At 28.5% G+C, this 27,490-nt stretch overlaps 1 protein-coding gene across 1 annotated transcript in view; it reads left to right on the plus strand.

The window, feature by feature from the left end:
• The window catches only part of Reck (Reversion-inducing-cysteine-rich protein with kazal motifs), a 100,301-nt gene extending 78,452 nt beyond the window's left edge, over positions 1–21,849 (plus strand). Inside the window, exons 3-15 of the mRNA XM_088198230.1 lie at positions 3,739–3,822; positions 7,579–7,615; positions 16,226–16,408; positions 16,483–16,659; positions 16,734–16,975; positions 17,157–17,431; positions 17,738–18,012; positions 18,088–18,237; positions 18,310–18,489; positions 18,566–18,758; positions 18,832–18,986; positions 19,062–19,201; positions 19,392–21,849. Coding sequence (XP_088054356.1) covers positions 3,739–3,822; positions 7,579–7,615; positions 16,226–16,408; positions 16,483–16,659; positions 16,734–16,975; positions 17,157–17,431; positions 17,738–18,012; positions 18,088–18,237; positions 18,310–18,489; positions 18,566–18,758; positions 18,832–18,986; positions 19,062–19,201; positions 19,392–20,054 — 2,754 coding nt within the window. The 3' untranslated portion in view covers positions 20,055–21,849. The remainder of the gene's footprint in view (positions 1–3,738; positions 3,823–7,578; positions 7,616–16,225; positions 16,409–16,482; positions 16,660–16,733; positions 16,976–17,156; positions 17,432–17,737; positions 18,013–18,087; positions 18,238–18,309; positions 18,490–18,565; positions 18,759–18,831; positions 18,987–19,061; positions 19,202–19,391) is intronic.
• Positions 21,850–27,490: the final 5,641 nt, after the last annotated feature.

The following is a 27,490-nucleotide window of genomic DNA, read 5'->3' on the forward strand; positions in this document are numbered from 1 at the left end:
TGTTATGCAAGATTGCCTCTCATTTAATAGATAATTCTTGCTATATTATTAACGCCTATGTATATTGATTGCTTCGTCTACATTATACGACACTTAGTATAATATTACAAAATAGGTTTTGTAATAATAATGGACAGATTTATAATTATTAAAAAAATTATGAATATATCTATATATATGTATTAGTAAACCTTTGGTCGGATTCTCCAAAATTTTTATCACCCTTTTAGGGGTATATCTTTATTATTTTTGAGTACTTACTTAGCTAATTTATGTTTGCTTTTATGGTAGAACATAAGGATTAAAATATGAAATTATTAATAATTTATTTTGACTAAAAAATCGATAATATTGTATATTCATTAATTTAGTTATCGACAAAATAAATTTAAATTTTGTTGTTTTTAACTAATCATCAGTTTATAGACTATTTAAAAAATGGTAAAATGCGTGAAATAATTTGGGTTAAGTGTGAACCTTAACAAATGTCAAACATGCTTACGTGAATATTTCCAGTGAATGTTTGCGTAACATTTAATAAAAATATCAACGTGGACAAACCTACAAAAAACCTTATTAGTGGAGGAAATGCGTTAAATACAATAAGCTATTTTGACTGTTTTGAATTTCAAGTGATGATCTCTGATGAGATGAAAAAAAATGATATGGGGAAGACGAGGTGCACTACGTTCGTTGTCAAAGATGCGAAAGATACAGCAAAAAATGCTCTAGGCAACTATGCAAAATATAGGGCGTCGAATGATATGGGGGTGCTTCTTTTATTCCGGAATGGAAGGTATTCACTTCGACGGAACAGTCAATTCAGTTGAATAGAAAACTGTCCTGAAATTTAAAGTACAACTCCAATGTTTCTACAACCTTTTATCGGATAAAAATAATAAGTAATGTATTATTTATTCAATTTGCTCAATAAAGTGAATGAAGTTAAAAAATTATATTAAATTAATATTTCATTAAAAAAATTCAGAATATAATGAAAAATATGTTAATACATTACTGAACTGGATAAAAATCGATTGCATAACCCATCGAACAAACAAAGAAGTGATTGAAAGAGACGACGAATAGACCGTTAAATCGTTTATTATTTTCATGCTTTTCCGCCTTTAAGGAGTATTGAAGGTTTAAGAGGGTCCGAAAAAAATATATTTTATTTAATTACTGTAAATACGTAATATAAGATTTTTTAAGAATTATTCACTACACTATGTTTTATTATCGAATTTATGTAATCATTTTCTTCTTCGATGTACAGTTACAGCATCTCAGACTAATTGTACTCTTTTTTGTTTTGCGAAATTAATTTTATTATCTTACTGGTATTATTAACATTTATAGTCATTATAATTTATATTCAACAAACAATATAGTGAAGAAAAAAATCTCTTTGTAATTGCAGAAATTCCATAAATTCCTTATATTTTCGAGTAATTAATGTGCAGCTATATAGACTTTCTCAATAGCTAAAATTGATTTTATATCTCTTTAGATCAATACAAATAATATTTTATTTTAGTTCTGTCTAAAGTAATTTATTATGATATTATTTTTTTGAGAATATTAAGATGTATTTTTGATAGCATGAAAGAATAAAATTAGGCTTTGTATTGCTATTATGTTTAACATTATTATAAATATATACTTTTTATTGCTAATATGGATTGAATTTTTCGATTTTTCATAACCTTATAAATATTATATATTCGAATACTTTATCGTTTATTATTCATTCAAGTAATAGAAAATTAAGAATATTTAGAAACTTTATCTTATTAAACTATAGTTTTTAATGCATACATTGTGTATTCGAAATTTTTAAATTATACACTGATATCAAAACTATATATTTAATTTTTTTCCTAATGAAAATAAATAAAATCGAATAATAAAAAATAATTGTTTTGAACTACCTAATACCTGTTTGTTAAAAACACATTCATCTCTACTTTTACAGCAGTTTTATTAGATTGTCAAAGTTATCTTAACAGATTGTTCGAAATATGGTATAATTTACAACTTTTACGGCAGTTAGTATGTGTTATTGAAAAAACATCTCTCTCTTTTTAACATTTTAAGTGCCACGGACGGCAAACGAAGCTCTGTCGAGTCGTGACCGTATTGCCACAGTCTTCCTACGAAGCCCTAAAAAAAACTCTCATTTATTCTTTGAAATGATATTACAAGACTGTTTAGATATATACAGCCATCTATGGAGAAACGTTTAAAATTATTACCACTTAAATAGCATTCATAAAATGGGTAAAATTACATGTTTAAAATTTCGCCAGGGCTGTCACAAACAGTCAAAATTCAGAGGGCAAAAGGTTGCAAAATTAATAATACAAAAATAAATTTGCCTAAAAGTCATTAAAGTAGATAGAACTTAGACTTTTAAATGATATTTTATCATAAACACTATAAAAAAATGTTATCATTGATAAAATAAAAAATCGCATTAATTTTCTTAGCAACCTAATAAAATGTACATATGATTCAAAAATACTTTTTTGCACTTATAACTAACTCGACAAGTTTTGATCGATCACCTTAGATTACTTTTTCATTATTAAATATTTACATCAATGAATATAGAAGTTGATTTATCAGTTAGTGTTTATTCAGAGCTGTTTTGTATCACATAACGATTCATTTAAAAATAGTTTATTGTTTCATCGCCATTCCACTATTCAACTCGCAGGCCCTCAACATTCCAATATTAATAGAGAGATCAATTGACTTGGATTAGATCGTATCGATTTGTCACCCATCAACTTTAACGCCACAATAATCATCTCCATTATCGACCGATCGACTCCACAAATAGCGCCACTTCCTCGTTTCGCTCTCGTCGCGGTCGTAAATCCAAAAGTTAAACTTTTGAAGGCGCCGCAGTCAGCGGTCGGATTTGGCGCGTTCGCCTTGCAACTTTCCAACTCGGGCGTGTAGTAAGTGTTGCCATAAAAATAAATTCTAGCTCCGGCCCTGGGCGGGTGTGGGACGTTAAACCTGATGAACGAACGTTCTATGTATGTTAGCGTTAGCGGCCGGAAGACGGCAGGCAAATTGAAGCAGAATAGAGGAACGAGTTTGTTCGTTTAAATAACGTTCGCTTGAACCGATAGGGACTGACTATTTTATAGTATAGATTAAAGTACTGGATATATACGCTAACTTATGATTAGTTTGGTTAATCGTATAAGATCATGGTAATCTTGTTGATGCTCAAGGTTCGATATTCAAATTATATAGTTATTATATAGACATAAGAGCTTAATCTAACTTCAAAATGTAATGTATATAATAATTAAGGTATGCTTGGACTTATAAACTAGCATCGTCTCAAAATAACTAATTTAAAAGATAGTAAAGTGTTTATGTAAAATAAAATAAATTTAATTTCATATGGATTTAATAATTGATTTTTGTAAAAATATATTTTATATTAAGCTATTTCCTAATACATCTTTCGGTTAAATTATAACTTATCATTTAATTTTAAAACTATAATATATAATATAATACCAGACGATTAAATAAAAACTGATCATTTATTAAAACATCTTACTGTTTAATTAATTAACTAACCAAAATTAAACGAAATCTTTAATTAAAAGCAATAAAATATTGTATTTTAAATGTGTGAAAGAATTTAAAATATTTTTTTGTGTTTGTAATTTATACCTTCTGTTTTAATTATTATACATTTTTATTTTCCAGTTATCTTTGGTGGAGATTGCGGCCGATACAGAACTACGAGATGACAGACTGTCCAATGTCCACAAGTTTTGCTCTTCAGAATTGGTAAATATACAATTTTTTTACTAAAAAAATAAAAGTTATATTTGGAAACGTTCTACCATCCATAACCACTCGAAGCATGCGTGTTTAGTGCTTGGATAGAAATATAGATAGATTTTTTTGTCAATTTGTCAAATATGACCAACCACTCGAGTGTTTCAAAACCGCGTCTGGTATATTTCAAAGTTATCCACTCGAGTGGTTTCAGTGACTACTGCATTTTTGAAATATTGAATATGTGTATAACGATGGATTGGATATAAACCATTACGTGGGTCGTTCAAAAAGTCGTCGAACTTATTTCGTAAATCGAATCACAGTCGTAAATCTATTTTTAAGCAAACATATATTATATGTAAATTTTATACTCATATTGATTGCAAATGTATATTTTCTAATGAATAAAATCGCAAATAAGATAATAAAATCTGATGATTTATCGTTTTAATTCTGCTTACTAATGCATAAAATATATCACCAGTGACATCTGGCTGACAATGGATTTGCAGGTGCTCATTTATTTACCGTAGAAAATTCTTGGTTTAATTTAAATTAATTGTTTCTAAGAAAATTTTGTGTTCTTTTTAAATTGATACTATTTTTTCATCGTGTATGTATTAAAACCCTTTTCGGTCTTAAAAAAATAACTTCATCAGGTCCATAAAAGAGTCCATAAAAATTTGAAATGATGTCCCTGATTCTAAACCAGAAATTCTTTGGTTATCCCTCAAAGAAAATCTATAAAAAATTTGTCTCGAATCCATCCCAAAAATATTTTTAAAAATACGTAATTTCAGTTTAATCATATCAAAATATATTTTCACTGGTGGGTATATATTTTTATCATTGAAAATAAAATTTATTTATTTTTCGGAGATTTATTTCAATTTTAACACATTTTCACTAGTACTCAGTAGATACATATACGTATATATTTATACTAGCAAAAATATAATTTAACTGATAGGCACTAGTGACATTATATGCTTCTATAAAATGTCTATGAAACTCAATTTGACAGTTGCGAAACGTCCACTTGCTATTCAAACCCAAATCTAACCTAATGGAAGCTTAATATAATTTGAGAACTTTCATTAGATCAAGTCCAAAATACAAACTAAGTCAACAATAAGCGGAAGAAGAAGTACAGACAGACGTCACGTCTCGCATATTGCTCCATAGTTCGTCTGCACTATATTTAAAAAATATATAAATACGGACTACGGATATGAAAGTGCTGGTCAAAGTGAATTCAAACAGAATTTTGTCAATAAGAGGGCGCAAAAACTATTATCATTTCTCAGAAGGCAAAAATTCACGTCAAAAGCAATAAAACCGTGACGGCACGCAGTGGGAACATATATCTAATTCGCGATTTTTATTTTAGTCTTCAATTATTTTTACTTTCTACATTTTGAACGCGTATTAAATTTTATTTACAGAACGGAGGTTATGTAAGCCAGATTTACTGACATTACAAAACTATATGGAGAATCCATAGATTAATATATAATATAATAATGTATGTTGTATTAGCGATGGTGTCATTTATTTGGCATACTTTTAACGTGCATTGTGATTAATTTATAAATGCCAGACTTTTACTGACATTACAAAACTTTATAAACAATCCAATTAGGTGTACATATAGTATAATATTGAATGTTGTATTAGGGGTGGTGTCTAATTTCTCTTGGCATATTGAATGAAAAATATTCATTGTTTAGGGATTAAAGCAGAGTCGGCAATTTCCTTAAAGCGCTTTGATCGGCTTGGGGTTACAAGCGAGGGTTGGGGTTCGAAATCGGATTTTGGACTTAAAATAAATGTGTGTAATGTGAGAATTGAACGCGGTTCGAGCTCAAAGACAGACTAGCTTCTGTGTCAGGATAAAAAAGGACGTAGGATCACAAAGCGACAGGAAGTTATCGCTTTATACGTTTGATGTGAAACGGGAATGAATTTCGTCACGGCACACAAGTTTCCTGTTAATTTATCGTATTGGATAAAATACACGTATTTGTGTATATTAAATTACATATATACGTATTAATTATTATTTTTAAAATGTAAAAAATATTTTTAGGGTTGTTTTAAATAAATAAGTATATCTTTAATTGATTGAGGATTAACAAGGTTTTACCGAAGTCCTATTTGAATTGGTTCAAAGAGCTTATTCATTTTAAATCCGACTGTAATCCTATCTCTTATTTGAGATTTGTTCTCCTATGTTTTAACTTATACAGTTTAGTACGTATGTAAATAAATTTTAAGCTTTTTTATTGTGTTACCCAAAGCATCCGTTACTTGTCTTCCAATTTTTCAATTTTAGGAAAACACTACTTGATCTTCTTTTTTATTTATTTATTCGTGGTCCTCTGACAGATTTATCTTCTTGGCTCACAGACTATTCAACCATCATCGTCTACGATAGCAGTTGTCTAAAAAAATGGTTTCTTATTCTCATCCGGTGGAATATACGCTTCGTGTGTGCTATTAAAAATATTTATTAAAAAAATAATCTTTGTTCCTGACGATTCATCAAGACTTTTTCTATGTATAAGGATGTATTCGCAAAAGAAATAAATCGTACTAATTTTCTTTTCGAATTATTTACCGGCTCATTGTGTGACAATGACGGACTGATTATATTATAAAAAAATATATGTCAAAATGACATGAAAAGGCTGATGTGTGTCGTTGTTTTAATGCTTTGTGCTTTATTAAATGGGACATTTTAAAAGGACAGATGCGATCGGATTATTTTATGTAATGAAATTTTTATTTACTTACATACATTTTTTATTCAAGCGCGTTAATTAAAAATATTTTTTAACATTATTACCTCAGCTTAAGACCATATATTATGAAACTTAGCTTGTGGTTATGACAAAAGATTATATATATGTATATATATCGCTACAAAATTAAAATAATAGATAAAATCGATCGAATAATCGAATATTCTATTATTCGATTGAGAACCCTACAAACCAGTGTCTTTTACGAAGATTACTGTCGAACAACATCCGTTTATTAACTCTAGTTATTATGTTATCGAGAATTTTTGCTGATTTCCCACATCCAGGACTATTATTTTTTTCGTAATTACCCGTTCGATTTTTTTGATATGTATGGATATAACATATTTTTTTAGTAGTCGTTTCCGATTTATTTAAAGAAATTCATATAACGTGCAATTTTATATAAATTGTTCTCATGGTAAAAAAATCTGCAATTGTAAATTTTTGGGGGTCGATTTATGTGGAATCCAGATCTGCAATAACCCAGATATAACATAATACGTACTCAGGTATCATCGGCCAAAGTACGATTGACTTAAAACTTAAACTAAAAAAACGACATTCATTTCGGGATTACTTAATATATTTTCAATCATCTATGTAGAGATCTGGACATCAAAAATATTAGAGCTTTTAATCGGATTATCGCTCCCGAGATAACGTCTCTCAGGATTTGTTTCGTATTTAAGACGCACTTTTTTCTTCTTACCAAAAAAATGTTGAACAACTCTGGTTTCATGATCTCGAATGATTCTGTTTTGTTAGCTCGAGAAATGAACGCTGACAGGCACGAAGGCGGACAGGCCGACAGATTACAGAAATATGCTTTTGACACCCGAATTAGATGACACGCTGTATATTTTTGTTAATTAAATTAACTGCCGCATTATTTTTGTATTTTCACATGTATATTTTAACCTATTTTTAAATTCATTAAATGTATTTTTATTTTCAGATCGAATTCTGGGAGTGCATGAATCAAACAATCAAAGGTCTGTAATATTTTATTTATTATTATAGTCTTAAAAAATATATGTTAAGTACAAAGTTGCGAAGCTCTTGGGGTTTACATGTAAAACAGTTACGAAAACTATTATGAAAGTTAGACCACAAGCTGTGTTTCTTGCGCTTGTACTTATCTGACCTTAAACTTAATGCACTTTTCTCATTTTCTTTGAACGAGCAGATATAAAATGTATAATACAAGTATACGTATAACTGAATATCTTAATATTAATTTAATGTAATTCTAAAGTTGCACTTAACTAGATGTAACTTGATAATATATAAAGTGTATGTTATTATGGAGGTACTAAAATTGGATGCTCTGAAATTAGTGCGATATAATTAATATATTTTGAGGGTTTTTTATTAACTTTAGTTTATCAAGTTCAAGGCAAAACCTTTACAATTATTTAGCATGATATAAATAATACACATTTGAGCGATTTAAACATATTTGTATTATAATTAATAAATTGCATATATAAAAGTAATTGAAGACTGGATCTATTTTAGATAAAATTTTCTAATATAAAAGTGGTATAAATGTTATAAGAATATTGCTACACTAATATGCAACTCTAATACCATATTAATATTATATAAATATGCTTTATTTTTATGCATATAATTGTGTCAACTTTAGGGGTTATCGAATCTTTTTAAATGACATCTCAATTTAGGGGTTGCTTATATTTTGAATTTTTTTATATCTGACAAAAATAAAAAAAATGCTTATAACTTAGCAATTGCCTTATTAAGAAATTTATCCAAAATCATTCTTATGAACAAATATATAAAAAACATATATGTAGATGTTAAATATAATATATATTGTATATTAAAACCATTTTTTTAACTAGCTTAACCACTTGGTGAGTCACTTATTGGTTATTTTTTAAAACAAGTTAAAGAATTATTAACAAATGTTTTTAAATTATTAAGATTATTGTACTAGCTTAATTTATCAGTAAACCAAGTATTTTATATTTATTTTTAGAAATAGATACTGCCGCGTGAAGAGAAATAACGGGTGACTCATTAAAATACGCTGGCATTTAAAGAGTTAAAACAATGTTTATTAAATTAATCTAATAATAGCACATGACAAACATTCCCATCAAATATATTATATTACCATCGTTTTATTTTTTAGAATTTTTAGACGGAATTATTATTTTTTAGTCCAAAAATTTTAAGTAAATACATTTTAAATAATAATAATAATTAAATAAAGATGTAAGCATCGCTTCCATAGCTTCAATGGATACTTTGCTGCTGATGAGTATACTTTACTTAGTGTCAATGCAGTTAATAATACTCACTTCAAGTAATTAGCTAAAAAATGGTGCAATATGTGTTTTTTTAATAAAAAGCTTTAGCGATTGTAATTAGTGTCGTTAGCGGTTACAGTCTGAGCTCGTTACATCGGGTTCGAACGAACGAGTCGTGTGCGCGCGCCTTGTTTTACGTTAATTGACAGGATTAACTACCTATAAATCTCCCGTATCTGATATTTAAATGTTTTGTTTAAATTTATTTTAATTGTCGCCGCGTGTAGGTGTTGTGTCGTTTATTTGTTGAAAATCCGTGTACTTTAATGGCAGGGGTATACAACCGTCGGTAACCTTTACAAATAAAGGCCAGCAAGATAATTTATATACTCATTTCAATTATATGTTTATTTTATAATAAGATTTAGATCAAGGATGAAAAATAACATTTAAGATCACATATTGATGCTGAAGAAACTAAAAATAAAAATTAATAGTAGAAGCTATGCATTGTATTTCATCAAATACGATTGAAGGTATAATGAGTGACATTATATGTGTCTTTGGATGTTTTAATAAAGCTCCTAGTTTATCATCTGTATCGGTTTGGTGGATTTCCACTAGTAGCAAGTTTGGAAGCAAGTGTACTTTCAAGTCAGAAATACGTATGTTTTCACATGAGAGGGGAAATGGGAAGATAAGCAATCCTTTTCTTCCCATACCTCTGAACTACACAATAGTGATTTAGGTGGTATCAGAATATCTGTGTTTATCTTATTATGTAATGTAAGGCTGTTCTGGCTATTGATAGTTGCATTGCGTTCGAAGCTTGCGTGAAAACGGTAAAAGTGAAATTTTTATATCTCACTACCTATTCTAAGAAATGATTTTTTCCGTTAATATTTTAATTGCAATGCAACTATTTCAATTTAAAGCTTATTTCCAATCATAGATTTGCTTAGTACGTCGGGTGATAAAACAACTAAAAATTTAATTATAATTTCGATAGATCTGTAGGGACCACACAGGTAGAAAAATCTCGCGTTGTCTTAATGGGGGTCTTTCTGGACCCCAATGTCTTAAGCCTGATTTTTTGCTCTTGTTTCTGTACAAAATCTTTATCTGTTTCTCGCCAATTGAGTAACTGATTGTGGCTGATTGTTGAAAAGGAATATAATTTGTTAATTTATTATATTATTTGAACTCATGCTGTGTCTGCAATATTTTTTTTCCACCGTTATTCGCGACTATCTTAATTTTGTTTTATTAAATATGTTGCCAATATCTTTATAAATATCTTTCGATCATAATACTTTTTGGTTCATAGAATAAATTCATATACAGGCGGCCCTCGAATTTCGAACGTTTGACTTTCGCACAATTCGCTATTTCGCACATTTAAAAAAAAAACAATTTTTAATTTTTTTTTTAAAAAAAAAAAACGTTCTGATAGCGGTGAATCTTTTGCTTCAATCGGACGTTCGTATGATACAAACAGGTCTACGATATGTTACAATTTTCCAAAATAAAAATATAATTAAAGAATACGTTCAAAATTGTGGAAAATAAAGATATATTTCCATAATATTTAATGATATGTTTCCAAAAAAACACAGCAAAAAAAAAAACATGAATGAAATGGAAAATCTTTGTCATCGTAGATCGATGACCAACAGCAAAAAGATGTCCCTTTGAGTATTTCAATTATTCAAGCAAAAGCTCTTAGTTTGCACAAGGTTGGAAGGATAGATTAAAAAAATATTTTAACATGGTTTTTCAAGCAAGTAACGGTTGGTTTTACATATTTAAAATGAGGTATTCTTTTCATAATATTAAATTTACTGGAGAATCGGCTGATGTGGATAAAGATGCTGCAAAAGAATTTATTTCCTAATTATCCAAAATTATTAAAGATGTAGAATATTCCTCTAGCCAAATATTTAATGTAAATGAGGCAGGTTTATTTTGAAAAACTCTTTAAAAATGAAAAATATTAATGAAGCCTTCACGCACCTTGACAAATTTTTAAATATTATGGAAGATTGTGATTCCAATAGAGAACGCATATCTAAAGTGCGTGGGGGCGATCAATAAAGACATAGCATGTTATAAAATACTATATGAAGAGAAGAAAAAGAATAGTGGAAAACAGTTAACTCTTGATAACTTTTCAAAGGAAACACCCGCAAACCCCACTTAAACGTGTCTCTTAAAAACCTCTTAAACATCTTATATTTACTTGATAAATGAATATTTTAAAATACACACAATTTCAATTTTTTTACTTCCCTCGACTTTCATACATTCAACATTCGCACACATTTTCAGGAACCAATTATGTGCGAAAGTCGAGGGCCGCCTGTAAAGTAGCCAAATCTATCATCTCCATAAAAAATATAAATGCTCATCTTATTGTTGCTCTCATATAAAAATAGGATTGGGTAATTGGCATAGGAGAACGAAAGAAATATTTCAAAGAATTTAGCATTTTTTAGTCTTCAGTAGTTAAGAGTTAACATTTCTACTCAAACCATAGGTTATCCAAAAAAAATATGAATTATTCACAATTTCTGTTAGTAATTAGCATCATATTGTACATTAATTGCACCGTTTTGTACCCCTGTGTCGTGGGCATAGCAAACAGGTTATCTTGGAAGAGGATCTTCTTTTCTGTTAAGTCGGGACGCTTAGCTTGGGTGTCTGCCAGCGGAGATAGAACTTTACCATATAATGGCGAATCCCGAGCGCGTGACTATATCCCGCGAATTTAATCCTCGACATCATTTAAGAATATTCAATATGTCCTTAAAAGTATTACCGACGGTATTGTACCCCTGCGTCGAAGCGTGATAAATTCGCAAAATATGTATGCCAGTGTGTCCGTGCACATAATAATTTTCCAGTTAAAAATAAATCATGCTGGTCAAGCACTCCAAGATGCAGCAGTTGAAATGTTAAAATGACAACTGTTCGGATTTATGGCCGCGGCCGCAGATGGGGAATCAGAAATAAAACCGCATTAAAAATGGCAATAAACCATGCAAGAATGTGTCCCGGTGAAAATTATGCGGCGTGGATGGATACAAATATCATGCTGGTTAACGAAATAAATAATGTAATTCTGTTTAAATAAATAAATAATGATTAAAATTGGACTTTGGCACTTATGGCAGTATTATTTATGATATAGATTTTTATATCATTTTTATCAACAATTTAAATTAAATAGTGAACTTAAACCGATAAATTAGTTTCACTCAAATTGATAGCAAATTTTCTATTCTTCAGAGAAAGGACTCTTAATAAATTAATAAAATGCTAGTTTTGTAGTAAGTAAACGACTTGCTGAAGTAGTGTAGTTCTGTTTGCTTAATAATGAGTTGTCAATATTTATAAACACAATCGAAATACGCTAAAATGTTTCTAGAATATTTGCATAGTTATTGAGAGGAGAGAAGGAAAATATTTCATATATAAAATAAAACACTTAAGAATTGAAAACAGCTTTGCATATAAATTTCGTTGCAAAGATGATAAAGTTTGTTGGTATTTCTTGTCTCAGAATGAAATCTTCAATGTCTTGTTACATGACTGCAGTGTTTCTCAATCGCGTGTTAAAAGAATAAATCAAATACACAAATAATTTTTGGGTACATAAATTATTAGAGTAAAAAAAGTAGAGCGATCAAAATCGTAATATATATCTCAAAATCCTCAAAACTTAAATTTTAAAAAGGGTCATTGCTGATTTTGTCGCAAAACAAGATGGAATACCATGGACAGAATGATTGAACGATTTTTGAGAATGAAAATGTGAATACTCGTGTAACAAAACGTAATTTAGTTACCTGTCTATTCAATCGTGAAACGATCAGCGAATATTCAGCCCAGACTTTTAATAGTTAAGTAACCAGCGGAGTCTCGGATAGTCCGCGGGGGCAGATCGTGTCTTCGGATCGTATCCTGCGGTCATAATTTATGGTTATCTGTGTCCCTTGCCACCGTCCTTTACCTTAACCCTCCTATCCCCTCTCCTCGTGCCTTATGCCCCACACACGTTTTGCATCCTCACGAAGTGCACTTTTTTTGCTCTCCTGCCCAACAACATTTATCAGGTGGTTGAGGTCGAAATCTTGTTTGCTTTATTTTTTGTGAAAGGAATTGGGCCATCGTTTGGGATTAATCGGCTCGCGGCGGGTCATCGCTTTTGATAGACGGGATTAATTTATTATACCAGAACGAGTTTAATGAGCGAATAACTGTGGTGTTGAGGAAGCTAGTTATTTTTGTTGAGCGATGTTAATGATTTCGCACGTTTCAGACTAATTGATACCATTAATTTAAAGAAGAAAATAAAATCGATACAATAAATAAACTTATGGTAACCAACAAGAATGATCTTATTTTGATAATAATTTATATATTTTTTAAATGTATTGTATGTTTCTATTTATAGTATAATTAATGTCACTTTATTAAATAAAACATATTATTAACATATACGATTTTGACTATAAACTGATTTTTTTAAAATTAATTTACGAAAAAAATATAATATCCTTTATTAGATACAACCTTTCTTTATTGTCATTTTTCTCGGGAAGAAGCTCCCAAATATTGAAATACTAAAATTCAGCCATTTGTAGTGTATTAGTAATTAATTAATTTCTAAGAACATCAAAAACTGACCAACTCTAAAAATGCAGTTGTGTATTAATACACAGGTAGTTATTTTTTAATATACATTATCTATTATGCTATTTTTTTTTGCGAAATTTATCTGATTATTTTTGTAATATTTATAATAGTCATAAACATTACTACTAATAGCCGACAAACAAAATAATGAAAAAAAAAAACACTTTTTTATAGCCGAAATTCCATAAATCACTCATATTTCCAAGATAATATTGTGCAGCTGTGTACTTTCTCTATGGCTGTTATTCAATTCTTTAATATAAATATTATTTAATTTTGAATTTGACTAAAGTAATTTATTATGGTAATATTTGTTTAGCATACCGAGTTGTAACTTTTCCTCACCAAGTATAATTAAAATAAAACGTATCGACTCAAAATTTGAAACAATTATTACTCTATTTTTAAAATAAAAATAAATAGAATTAATACTTATTATAGTTTCTTTTTAAACTATAGATGTTATGACTATGAACCCATATACATTATTCAAACTATGTTCTCGATTATTCATAATTTTACGAATATATAAATATTTCATCGTTTACTATTCAATATTCGAATTTTTGAAAGCTCTATATGGTACCCATTTTACTTGTTTTCATACCTTCCCGATTTTTAAACATATTCTTGCATATTTTAAACATTATTTTGTATACATAGTGTTGGAAGTTTACTGTTTCATTTATAGGTCAAAATTTTCAAACATCCAACATATCACATATGCTCAATTCAGAAATCACAGTCAGTGAAGCGCCATTTCTTTATTTTTTTTTGCGAAATTTATCTGATTATTTTTGTAATATTTATAATAGTCATAAACATTACTACTAATAGCCGACAAACAAAATAATAAAAAAAAAAAACACTTTTTTATAGCCGAAATTCCATAAATCACTCATATTTCCAAGATAATATTGTGCAGCTGTGTACTTTCTCTATGGCTGTTATTCAATTCTTTAATATAAATATTATTTAATTTTGAATTTGACTAAAGTAATTTATTATGGTAATATTTGTTTAGCATACCGAGTTGTAACTTTTCCTCACCAAGTATAATTAAAATAAAACGTATCGACTCAAAATTTGAAACAATTATTACTCTATTTTTAAAATAAAAATAAATAGAATTAATACTTATTATAGTTTCTTTTTAAACTATAGATGTTATGACTATGAACCCATATACATTATTCAAACTATGTTCTCGATTATTCATAATTTTACGAATATATAAATATTTCATCGTTTACTATTCAATATTCGAATTTTTGAAAGCTCTATATGGTACCCATTTTACTTGTTTTCATACCTTCCCGATTTTTAAACATATTCTTGCATATTTTAAACATTATTTTGTATACATAGTGTTGGAAGTTTACTGTTTCATTTATAGGTCAAAATTTTCAAACATCCAACATATCACATATGCTCAATTCAGAAATCACAGTCAGTGAAGCGCCATTTCTTTCGTCGATATTCACAAGTTAGAAAGACAGAACTTCTACAATTTACCTCGCAATATACAATCGATATGATAGTAATCCCTTTTTTATATTTTGAACAATTATAGGAAAATAATATTATTTATATTTAATATAATATAATTTATATAGTAATGTGGTCAAGGTTATAATTTATCAAAATTTATTAATTGTATTTTTTTTTATTTATGTAAAATAATGAATATACTTTCTTAGAAAACATATTCTTATCATTGTGAACTAGTACAGATGAATAAAATATTTTATTATCAGAGAAATCAGCCATACAAAACTATAAGCCATAATATAAAAGCATAATTACTTCATATGATTAAATAACAATACTATTCTAACCAATCCAAGAACAGCTTTGTTAAGAACTATTATTACCCTCAAATAAGCATTTTTTTAGAATTCACAATACACATAGTATTTCTAGTTATCAATGACTAAAAAAAAATTACCATTACATACAATTAAATTTAAATTAAAAAAAAATTAAATTGATTTCGAACGAAATAGTATAAATAAAATGTGTTTTAAAAACCGTTACTAAATCTATTCTATATTGTTACAATCTGAACTATGAGAACTAGATACCTATGTAGTGTCATCTACTGACAATTTTTAAAAAGTATATATAAAATGTGTACTAAAGTTTATCAATAATTATTTTGCTGTAATATATAAAGATAAATTATAATAAAATTATTATTTATATTTTTTATTAAAATATTGCAATTAATATTTTTAATTTAGTATAAATTTTATTTTGGTTTAAGACTTTGCTAAACTAATTTATAAAATACATAATTTTACTATTGCTATTATTGGTTTGAAACTTTTATATTATCAACTAATAAAGGCTTAATAAAAAAATAACTTGTTCTAAGAAAGTGAGATTTATTCCATAAAATCATAATATTAAAGTGACCAGATTTTAAAAATTGATATTTAAGGAAGGATATTTTGAGGATACTAAAAATATAAAGGCCATCTCAGAATTTTTTGTTCGAGGAGGACGAGGAAGTCTGGTCACCTTACAATATATATGTATATTTACATTAGAACTGATACACCTATAAGTGATTGTTTTGCTATTGACACAAATATTTTATTCTAATTTTTATAAATTATTTTGCAGAAGTAGTACGTGGATCAGGATGGTGGGGAAGAGTATGCTGCGGATTAGCAAATGTTGGTACGTGCCAAAGAGCATGTGCTGTAGCATCCTCAGAAACACCTCTATTGGCAGCATGTAGAAGAAGTGACGAGCATGCTTTCTTCAGCTGTATTGATCGTCAAACTCACGGACAAGAATGCTGCTGTAATACTATTAAAATAATTTAGTATTAATATTTAATAAAAAATATTAATAAAATCATAACAAAAATATTTTAGCAAACACCCAATCGTTGAGCTGTAGAGACGCTTGTAAAGATATATTTAGAAGTCGGCAAACGCCAACAAGAGAACATCGAGCAAAAGTCAGAGATTTGTGTGAAGAAAACAGTCCTAAAGTTATGCAATGTGTTAGAAACTATACCAAAGTTACGCCAGCTAGTAATCCATTAAAATGTAAATGTTCAATTTGTATATGTATATATAAATATTTTTAGTATAATAATATTAATAATTGGTTGATTTTATAGATTTACATTGTTGTGAAGAATCTACTAATAACGTATGTCGCGATACGTGTAAGAAAGCTTTAAAAACTAAATCGTCAACTCAAGAAATTTTAGATGTTCTTGATAATGGATGCGGACCGGCGCTTCCGCACGATCCTCTTTGGCAGTGCTTTTTAAGAGCGGATCAATCTTCTCGAGACAACGAAGTCAGCAATATAGATAGACTAGGAATCGATTCAGCTAAACTACATTGCTGTCACAAAGTATGTTTTAAACTAATAGGTGTACAATTGAGTTTCTATAGATGAATAAATATTGACCTTCTTGAGCTACACAAAAAGTGTGCAGTATAAAAATATTTATTTGTAAACCTAATATTTTTGTAATTCATATTCAATATTAGCGACTTATGTTATATTACTATAATTATTAATTATTTTACAGGCAAAAACTAGTCATTGTAAGAAGCTATGTTTGAACACATTCACAAATGATTGGGTCGGAAGATGGGAGCGGTTTGATAATGAATGTCTCAAAAAATCTCAAGAAGCGCCTCTACTGCATTGCATCGATGAAGTAGAAGAACCTTGCGAATTAGGCTGTGATGGATTATCGTATTGCACAAATTTCAACAATAGACCGACGGAGTTCTTCAGGTCCTGTAACGCTCATGCCGATGTTGCTGCTCATTATGATGTTGCTTTATGGCAATCTCAAGGGTATGTATTGCTTAATTATTATTTATCTATTTGTATACATTAAGACTCGTGACAAAACAGATTACCCCAATGCGTTACAATGCTCAATGAATAATATGTATATGTATATAAAACAGTAGGAAAAAAATATAATTTAAAAATGAAATGACACGAACACGATCAGTTCTTCATAGCTGACATAAAATAGATGTACTGTATTGGCTGTAGTTCTTCATAGCTGTCATCTATCTCACTCCTCAGAAACCACTCCATCATTATTTTCAGTTAATCCTAAGCAAATTTTAATATACTAATAATCAATTTCAGTTATTTAAACCTACCTGGCCTTCAATTACCCGTGAAGAACGTATCGAAATGTTCTCCGCAAGTATGGAAAGCTGTCGCTTGCACACTTCAAATTAAACCGTGCGCTCGTCTCGAACATGCAAATCGGATCTGCAGAGACGATTGCCTTACCATCCTATCTCACTGCATGGATTGGACCAAAGTCGATGGCGATCACAACGCTGCTACCTTATGTGATAAGTTATCACCGGAAGATTCAGACACTCCGTGTATATTACAAAATTTTATGGAGCCAAGTATGACTATTAAATTTGCTATTATCTGATATTAAATTTGTTCATATAAATAAACAATTATTAATTATTTCATAGGCGATAACCCTTACATAGAACCGTATGATCAAGTATCATCGCCTTGCAAAGGCGATCCTTGTAACATAACGCAAGTCTGCACAATCAACAGGAATTGTCCTTTTGGAAGGTCTTGTAATGCATATCAATGCGTTAATGGATGTCCTCTAGGTAATTTATTATTTTATAATACTTACAGCTGCATTTTTATATTATAATAATATTTTAATAAAATAATTTTAGGTGAAGTAAGTCAATTCTTAGTACCCGAAGGAACATACGTCCGAATACCGATATCCAACTCTCAAAAAGGATGTCAGAAAATTTGTCATTGTTCTGGCAGAAGTTTCATCGATAAATGCCAACCATTGCCATGTATCTCTTACGACAGTTGTAATTTAGGAAATAAACATATTTTACACGGTAATTAAATAGTGCAACATAAATAGATTAGTTTCATTACCTGATATATGTAATAATATTTTATTTTTAATTTAAGGTTCTATTTTTTATATGGAGTGTAATATTTGCACGTGCTTCGCTGGTGAGATTGTTTGCAGTAAAAAGCAATGCGATTACATTGAAGATAGTAGTATGATCCCCTATACAAAGTTACCGTGTAATTGTCCACCTCATCACGTACCAGTTTGTGGATCGAACGGGAATTCGTATCCTAGTTCTTGTTTGGCAAAGTGAGTTTTTCTATTGTAACAAATAGATTTTTATAGTAATTTTAAAGTAATATATATTTTATCATTTTCACAGATGTGCTGGTCTTGGAGATGCCGATATCGAGTTTGGTGCTTGTTCCACAAGACAAATATGTGCATACGCTACATGTCCTATAAACTCTACGTGTCTTTCGAATCCGAATGTTTGTTTGTCTTTGATGCACCGTCCTTGTAACCAATATATTTGTGGTAATTAAACTTCATACACATCATTAAAATAAATGTTAACAATGCAATATAAAAATTTAATTTCCATTATTACAGTCAACTCTTCAACTTACAACGCTCAGCCGAATGATCCAGTTTGTGATACGGATGGACAGACACATCAAACACCATGCCATTTATTACTAACGGGAAAGAAACTAGATTATTTTGGAACATGCATAAATAAATGTTTAAAGGTATGACTTTTATATTGTTATATATTATAATCAATTTAGTATCATTATGAAGTTTTCTAGTGAATTTTATACGTTTGCTAAATTTTTAAATAAATTTAGCCAAGCTTAAAACCATTTATACAAATATTTCTAAGTTCATGCATTGTATATGGATTTGTTTCTTATTTCAATGGAAATTGTATTGTTTCAGAATGGACTCGTTTGTGGTATCAACGGTAACACTTACAGTTCGGAATGTGCAGCGTGGTCTGATTACGTGAGCGTCGATTATGAAGGTCCATGTGTAGCTGTAGGATTGATAACTGATTTCATGAATGAGAAATGCATATTGGATCATATAACATGTCCTCCGTTGGCGAAAGCAAATTGCATCGGATTTACACCTCCGGGAGCTTGCTGTCCGGTTTGCGGCGGGGCTATTAAATTACTCTACTCAAGAAAACAGATCGATAGAGCTTTATACGCTTTAAGAGGTCAATCTTTAACGGCTTTAACGTTAAAAGCTGTATTAAAATCACTCCAAAGGCACGTCCAAGTGGCGGAGTGTGTCGTAAGAGGGTACGTAACTGTAGAACTAGATTTGTTCGTAATGGTTCAGAGCACGGAGAAGAAAGCATCGGATTTGCAGTTAGAAGCTTGCGTCCGAGAAGCTGAAAAACTGGCGAGTTTGGTAAGAAAACAATCTGCAAGAATAGCTAGCGAATTGAGCTTGAGTTCTTTAACGGTAGCCATCGAAGTGCATACATTACCATCTACTGCGAATAGTTTCAGAAATAGATTCTCGTCAATTTTTTATTTTATATGCATATCTTTAAGTTTATCACTGACTATGTACATCGTAAAAGTTTCATGATAGTTGTATTTAATTAGTAATATCACACAAAAGACTGTTATATAATATTTTGAGTCAAATGATAATACCAAATCGTTAATGTTTATCGTTTATTATTGTATTATCTCGAGTTGATTTATTTTATGGATATTTTAATTATTTATTTCGGTTAAAAGTTAACGATAATTATAATTGGTTTTGTTGTTATATTTAAAAGTCACATGTAAGATATGGTAATTAAAATTGAATCATAATTAAATAATATATAAAAAATATCTTTTCATAATCATATAATTGACCAGTGCTTCTTACGTTATTCTTTCAAGGCTAAGGAATATGTTGATATTCAGTTTCTATATTTATTTTAGAAAACACATTATATTTAATTGACCTTTTTCTCAGCAATTGTGTGAATTCTGTGTGTATTTGATTTTGTCCACTAAATCTTGGAAATAAATAAACTTTTATACAAAAGTGGTTCATATAAAAAATATATGCATTGCCTCTTCAAATAAATATATAGTTCCTAAGAAACAAATCCTAAAATTTCTTACTGAAATCTTAACGTTTATTTTTTTCATTTCTTGGTTGAGTTTTCTATTGCGGAAAATTTATAGATATACCGTTAATTTTCTTCATAAAAAAGAGTAGCGAAAGTTTAATACAAATTCGGCCATCACTGATCAAGATTATTGTGCCATTTTTTTTGTTTATAAGTCTCTTTTATTTAAGGTATATTCATACGAATTAGTTTACATTCTCTGATAAATAGTTACCATAAGTCTATAGGCTTTTAAGCCATATACAATTTAAATATATGTTACTTGAAATATTAATCGAGAATTTTATATGAATAAAAAAAGCATTTATTTCATTCCAAATAATCATTTTAATATATAATTCAAATCAATTTTAATATTAAGAAATATATAATAAATTGCTTTATTATTACATTTATTGTATATTAAAAGACAGTGTAAATGTGTGTAGATGCGAAATATTATTTTGTGCAATTGTAGGTGAAATGTAAATAATTGTATGATAATACAAAAGTGGATTCACGGTGCCAATGCTTTATGTAATATCTATTGTATAATATTGTATAAAATATTCTATAGAAATTGATGTTGTGTTTGTAATATTATTTAATATTAAATATTGATAATAAGTCAGCCAATAACAAACAAAGTCACATTGAGAAAGGTGAAAAGTTAAGTGTTGTAATATCTAATCATTGAATTTCACGTGCACATAAAATAACAAGTCTTCCAAGGTTATTGTAATACAATAAAAAATATATTCTTTGCTTATAATTTTTTGTATGCATTTAATATTTTTTTTATAATAATCAAATGACATCAATTCAATGTTATTAGATATCAGTGTTTTAAGTAGCATAATATAATAATGTGCCATACATTTGATATAATCCTTATAAAAATCTCTGAATCAGTTAAAAGAGTTTACCTGACTTCAAACTATTAAAAAAATAATAATTTACAGTTACTTTGTATTGGATAGTATATTATAGGTGTACATCATCTAAATAAAAAATAACACAATATTGTATATGTTGTTGTAGATAGTGTTATTTTTTTACTTGAATCATGTAATATAATAATATTTATAATTTGTTACATTTTGTATTGTGATATTTTATTAAATCAACACTGAATGTTACGTTACCAAAGAATATTATAAAACCACAGTATTTATTCTGTAATATGTAACGTAATTATATACTCATAGAATACTGAAAATATTTACCTTTGCTAGTCGCCATAATTGTAAATACATATATATTATTAAAAGAAAATTTATACTGAAAATATATATATTATTAAAACTATACGTATTTTTATTATAAATTTCCACGTTTATCTCATAAAAAAACACAAAAAAACGCTGGCGAGATTTGTGTTAAAACCATGGATTATTTGGAGGAAAAAAGCTTCCCTGTTTAAACCATTAGCACAAAAGTCTATAGGCTTTTAAGGTCGCATTTTTAGTAGCTTAGCGATAAGAGCTAGTAGAGATCGTCAACCGTTTTATTGCACCTAAATATTTATTTAAATTTAAAATACATATAAAATATTTATATATGAATTTATTTCTAATCCATTCAACTACAAATATAGCAAAACTTAACACTGTTTATGTTACTCAAACTTCCAAACTTGAAAACTAACATCGTACGACGCATTCCAAGTTTTCATTTACTACATGTTTGGCATATCTAAGAGTGAGATATATTTACAGGCTATTCCAAATAAACGAATTAATTTATAAATTATCATATTTTTTGATTTGTTAATGCTATATATATATATATATAACGTTATCAAAATTCATAAGATATGTATTTAGAATAGCTATACTGAAATTTGATATTTTATAATTTATTAAGCATGCATATAATAATGTTAAAACCCTATTCCATATTGTATTTGTTTATTGGAAACTTATTTTACTCATTATTCACTCGTCAGGAAGTAACGCGCAGAATAGTGGCAAATTATCTTATAGCTAAAGTTGTCATTAAACGACTGGTCTCTATTAGAGAATAATATTAATAATGTTATTCATCGTTCTCAAACGTTTCTTAAGTAATAGCGGAATTAACAGAAATAGCATTTAAAATTCTTTAAGCTTTCAAAATAATATTTAAAAACTTCTTATATTATACATATACTGCTATTAACTTCGAAAGTCGTTTTGTGCCGTAGGCAAAGCTTTTTGTATTTTAAATTATATAGTGTTACGTGATGCGCTCATATAATTCAGTAGTGTCAAAGGTCCATAGTTGGACCAGTGTTGACGTGAAGTGGGAAGCGGCAACATCCTCGGTGCGAGCTCAGATGAATATCATATGTCGTAAGTCAGGTGTATCTGGTGGAAGTCTTCTACGCTGTCTTCTTTGTTCAGGTTGACAACACATGATAAAAAAATTCTATCCCTGGCACTTGGCGAAAGAAGGGGGGGTTTCTTAAGAGCACTCACTTGATGGCATGAAATAATTCTTAAACTGATTTTATAACAAGGTCAAGATTGTATCTTTATTTTATGAATTGAAATTTGATTATCTCTGAAGCTTACTTCGAGTATGATAATAAACATATTTTTTTTTTAGAATTACACCTTTTCGATTAACAGGTGCGGATACCAGACGTCACAGTGCATTTCTTCTCTTATAGCATTATAAATTATACCGATCGTTGACTATAAAACAATCACCATTGTATTATTTTGGGGTAATTTTGGTTTAGCGAAAGGCTTTATTTTTGTCCAACTATTGTGCAGAATGCTTTCTGTTATTTTTTCTATTCATTGTGTAAAACGCTTAATATTTAATTTTTTTCTGAGATTAATTAGATTTTATTTTTTAAGTATTAATAAATATAATTTTTATTATAAGCATATTTTTATTATTGATTTGCAATGTTATTGTGTTGTTAACAAAACAAATCAATATTTTATACAATATTTCAACAAAAATATTTACACTTTCAAAACACGATACAACAGTTTACCTTTTTTTTTTATTAAATACAGATGTTTATTCCTTCTATACATAATAGCAATTGACCTTTATCAAACTTAAAAGCTTTCGGAAATCGATAGAATATTTACGTAACATATTCAAAAGTATGCATTTCAACAATTTGGTTTTACCTCTCGTTTTTTTTCATGATCGAGTGCACCCCAACGTTTTGGTACGCTTTGTTGACTCACATTCACTTACAGTTATGTATACATATGTATATAATATATGTATTACGTATGCTACTATAAAAACCGAGTATATCAAAAAGCAGAACGACTTACTCCACTAATATTTTATTGATAAAATTTGCGAAAGAGCAGCATGTACTACTTTTTTTATCTCTATCTAGAAACAATAAAACTAAAATCAGGCTCATAGTTATAATTTGTTAATACTAAACTAATCATCATTATAATATAAGTTTTCCCAATTTGTGATATTGCCCTATGTAATAGCACAATGCCACACTCGGATAGTGTTTTTTTTTATAAAAGTGGCAAAATAAAAATAAAGAAAGAAAAATAAGTGTACTTCATAAGTAAAACTAATTAGAAAGCAAGGAATTGAAACGTGCATTACCACTTTATATGAAAATTAAATTATGATGCTCGCCGCAGGCAAGGCAAAATTTTTAATTATTTTTAAAATTACTTAAAAAGCATCATAAAAAATATGTTGATAAATTCTAAATTCAAAAGTATTTTCTGTAATGTACACTAAGTAATCATGATAGTTAAATTACAATTGGCGACAAAAGGCATTTTTTTAAATTACGGACAGTCCTCGACTTTCGTAAATGATTTGTTCTTGGAAATATAGAAAAGTAGAGCAATGTAAAAAAAAAACACAGAAAAATACGTAGTTACATAAAATACTGTAAGTCGTATCGCTTTGAATTAATGGTGTATATAATAATACACGTAAACAAAGGAAATAAATTTAATTATAATAATAAAAATAAAAATTGAATTTGCTTCATTGCTTTCCGAGGCACCGGTAATGCATTCTGTTGTTTCGACCAATGAAAAATAAGCATTCAAATATAAAACAAGATGGCTGACAGTAACGTGACAACGGTTTTAAATAATTGTTATTTATTAATAAAATTTTGCTAAATAATATAATAATTTTCATCAATTTGTCATGTGTGTTGTACGATTTGACTGAATATTAATAATCGGATTGCAAATTAACTAGGTATGTTATAACTATGAATATTAATTATATAAATAATGTGTGTAAGAATTATAAGAATACATTAATTAAACTAGATAAACAATCATAAAACAATCTTCGTAATGAAGTCCGTCTGTCGCCGGGCTACGAGGCCAAAAAGTGAGTTTTTCTTTTTACAATACATAAAAATTATCATTGCTTCTAATTTAATGCACATATTCGTTAGATTTGACGAATTTCAAATAAACCGGGTAAATTCAGTTCGTCCATCATTTGGCGTGTGCCGGATGCGCACTCCTTTCTCGTAAGGTTCTATCGGATAAAATAATGAGTATTATATTTTATTGAAATTAATTAACGAGTGGTGTCTTGGACCTTGGTATAAATATTTAGGAGGCATCCATAAGAAGTCGATCAAAGACGATATTGTCCTAGATTTATTGTTCCAAAAGAAGAAAGATTTTGCGCCCATATTTCCGAAAATATTTTTCGTTTATAATTAATGAGTTAATTAAAATAATTTGTGTATAAAATATTTAATATATCCAAACAATGGTTGCTGGGGTATTCAAATGCTTTAGTTTTGCTAATCAATAAGCACTCGAACTATTTTTTGGTCATTTAATTCTAATAATAATAATAATGTCAATACCAGAAATACCGGTATTGACTGTTTTCCTTCTCGGTAATACCGGTATTATTGCAATCCTTACTTATACTCACAGCCAGCGACAGCCGAGACGCCATACAGAAAATTAGGCGCTATTTTCCTCATTGTCAAATAGTTTGGTGACTCTTCATATTTAATAAACTAGAATCACACTAGGACTTGCGCAGTATATTTATCCTTGATAATTCTATTTCATTTCATAAATACATATATTAATATGTATTTCTTCAGTGTTTTTGAGGAGTTCTTTTACTTGATTTATTTATTATACTTTCTCATAAATTACTAATACAGACATACATGCAAAAAAGGTAGCTCAGTAAGAGTCGACAATATACACAGCTTTTGTATAATAATAAAAAAGGAATGACTTAATTGGTCCTTGTTATGACCTTCATGAATATACATATGTATATAAAAATAAAAGGACGCTATAAATATGAATAGCAAAACGTCGTGAGCGACAATCGTGGTTATCGTTTATTATTATATGTACATTGTTCAATTACTATGTACATTTTCGAATAATTGTCTCTATGTACTAATATACGTAGATTTCAATATGCTAACATGCTGCTGTACACTTTAGCTCAATGGTACATTTGAGAGCCCTTCATCTCGATTTAATGAACTGATTCGTGACTACACAAAACATACATACCTATGTGTCTATAATACACGATGTATTTTGGTTTGGTACACAATACTAATTTATTAAACGAAAGCTCTTGACTTAATTGTTGTTTAAGCGAAATGAATATTACAATAATCAATCAGATGTTTATTCTTGAAATGAAAAGGTTAAATAATACATTTAAATCAAGGTATACAGAAGCTTTTAGCAGTGTGTTTTCTAAGAATTAATATTGTAGAATCTAAAATACAGGGTTCGCGAATTGTTCAAAATTGCGATCGACTTTATTTTTTTCTGACACTGTTATTGAATATTTTACATTTAAGGATTTGAATAGATTTTTTTTTGTGGAATAGATATTTTTAATATAAAATGTAGTATGCTATAATTTATATAAATTTATAATGGTAATCAATTTATCAAATGGATAATTATTTTCGTGAATAATATAAATTTAAAAGCAATTATAAATCAAATAGGCATTTAATAATGTTAATATATATTAAACACTATTACAGTTTTATTTATACATGTACTTTACTTATACAAAATTGTAAGGTGTTAGATTTGATTCCTCGCAGTTGAATTTAATTTTATAATATAATTATTGTTCGATACCGCCAGACATACATTGATTGTATTTGTATTATTAACTTACAATTAATTGAAATTGATGTATCTGATTTACAGATTTGTTTCAGACTGAGTTTTGATATGAATGTTAGTATAATATAATAAGGATAAAGAGCTGAACTATAGCAATATTCCACATATATTTATCCAATTTTTTATTAAAAATACTATTTTTTTATTGAAAATAAAATTATACTATTCATAAAATCTAGTTTATTGTGCAATAAATATTAATTAAAAATCTTTAGTATAATAAATTTTCCTTGTAAAATTTGGGATTATTAAACCGTTCAACTCAAGGTCTAATTCTGATTGACAACCAATTTCTGCCACTTATCGTCTATTTTCTTATTTTTCATTTACGTATTTTTCAGAATTTTAATTTAGCAATAAAAGCGATTTACATTGAGTCCCTGAAAGGCCAGATTATTATTTCTGTAAATATAAAATAATATTAAGAGGCTTAAGTCGTTATAAATTATAAATGTTGTTTTTAAATTTAATGGCGAATTCAATATACATATATAACATACTAATATCTATAGACAGATCAATGAGATGAATCGGCGGTATTTGTTATTGCTTACGAATTAAAAAGTCGATGGTTCTAATTATATATAATTTGACTTTTAATATAAATATTATAATTCCGATTAATTATCTCAGAATATATTCATTTATGCGTAAACCTAAAATTACGTTTTTTAAATATTGTTGCTATTAAAAAAATGCAAATAAGGAATATTTTACAGATACTTTTTAATTGAATAATCAACGTATATTAATGACTAATATTCTCT

Source organism: Plectrocnemia conspersa, unplaced genomic scaffold (genome assembly GCF_051122295.1).
Source record: "Plectrocnemia conspersa isolate PC_06_02 unplaced genomic scaffold, ASM5112229v1 ptg000011l, whole genome shotgun sequence".
NCBI lineage: Eukaryota > Metazoa > Arthropoda > Insecta > Trichoptera > Polycentropodidae > Plectrocnemia > Plectrocnemia conspersa.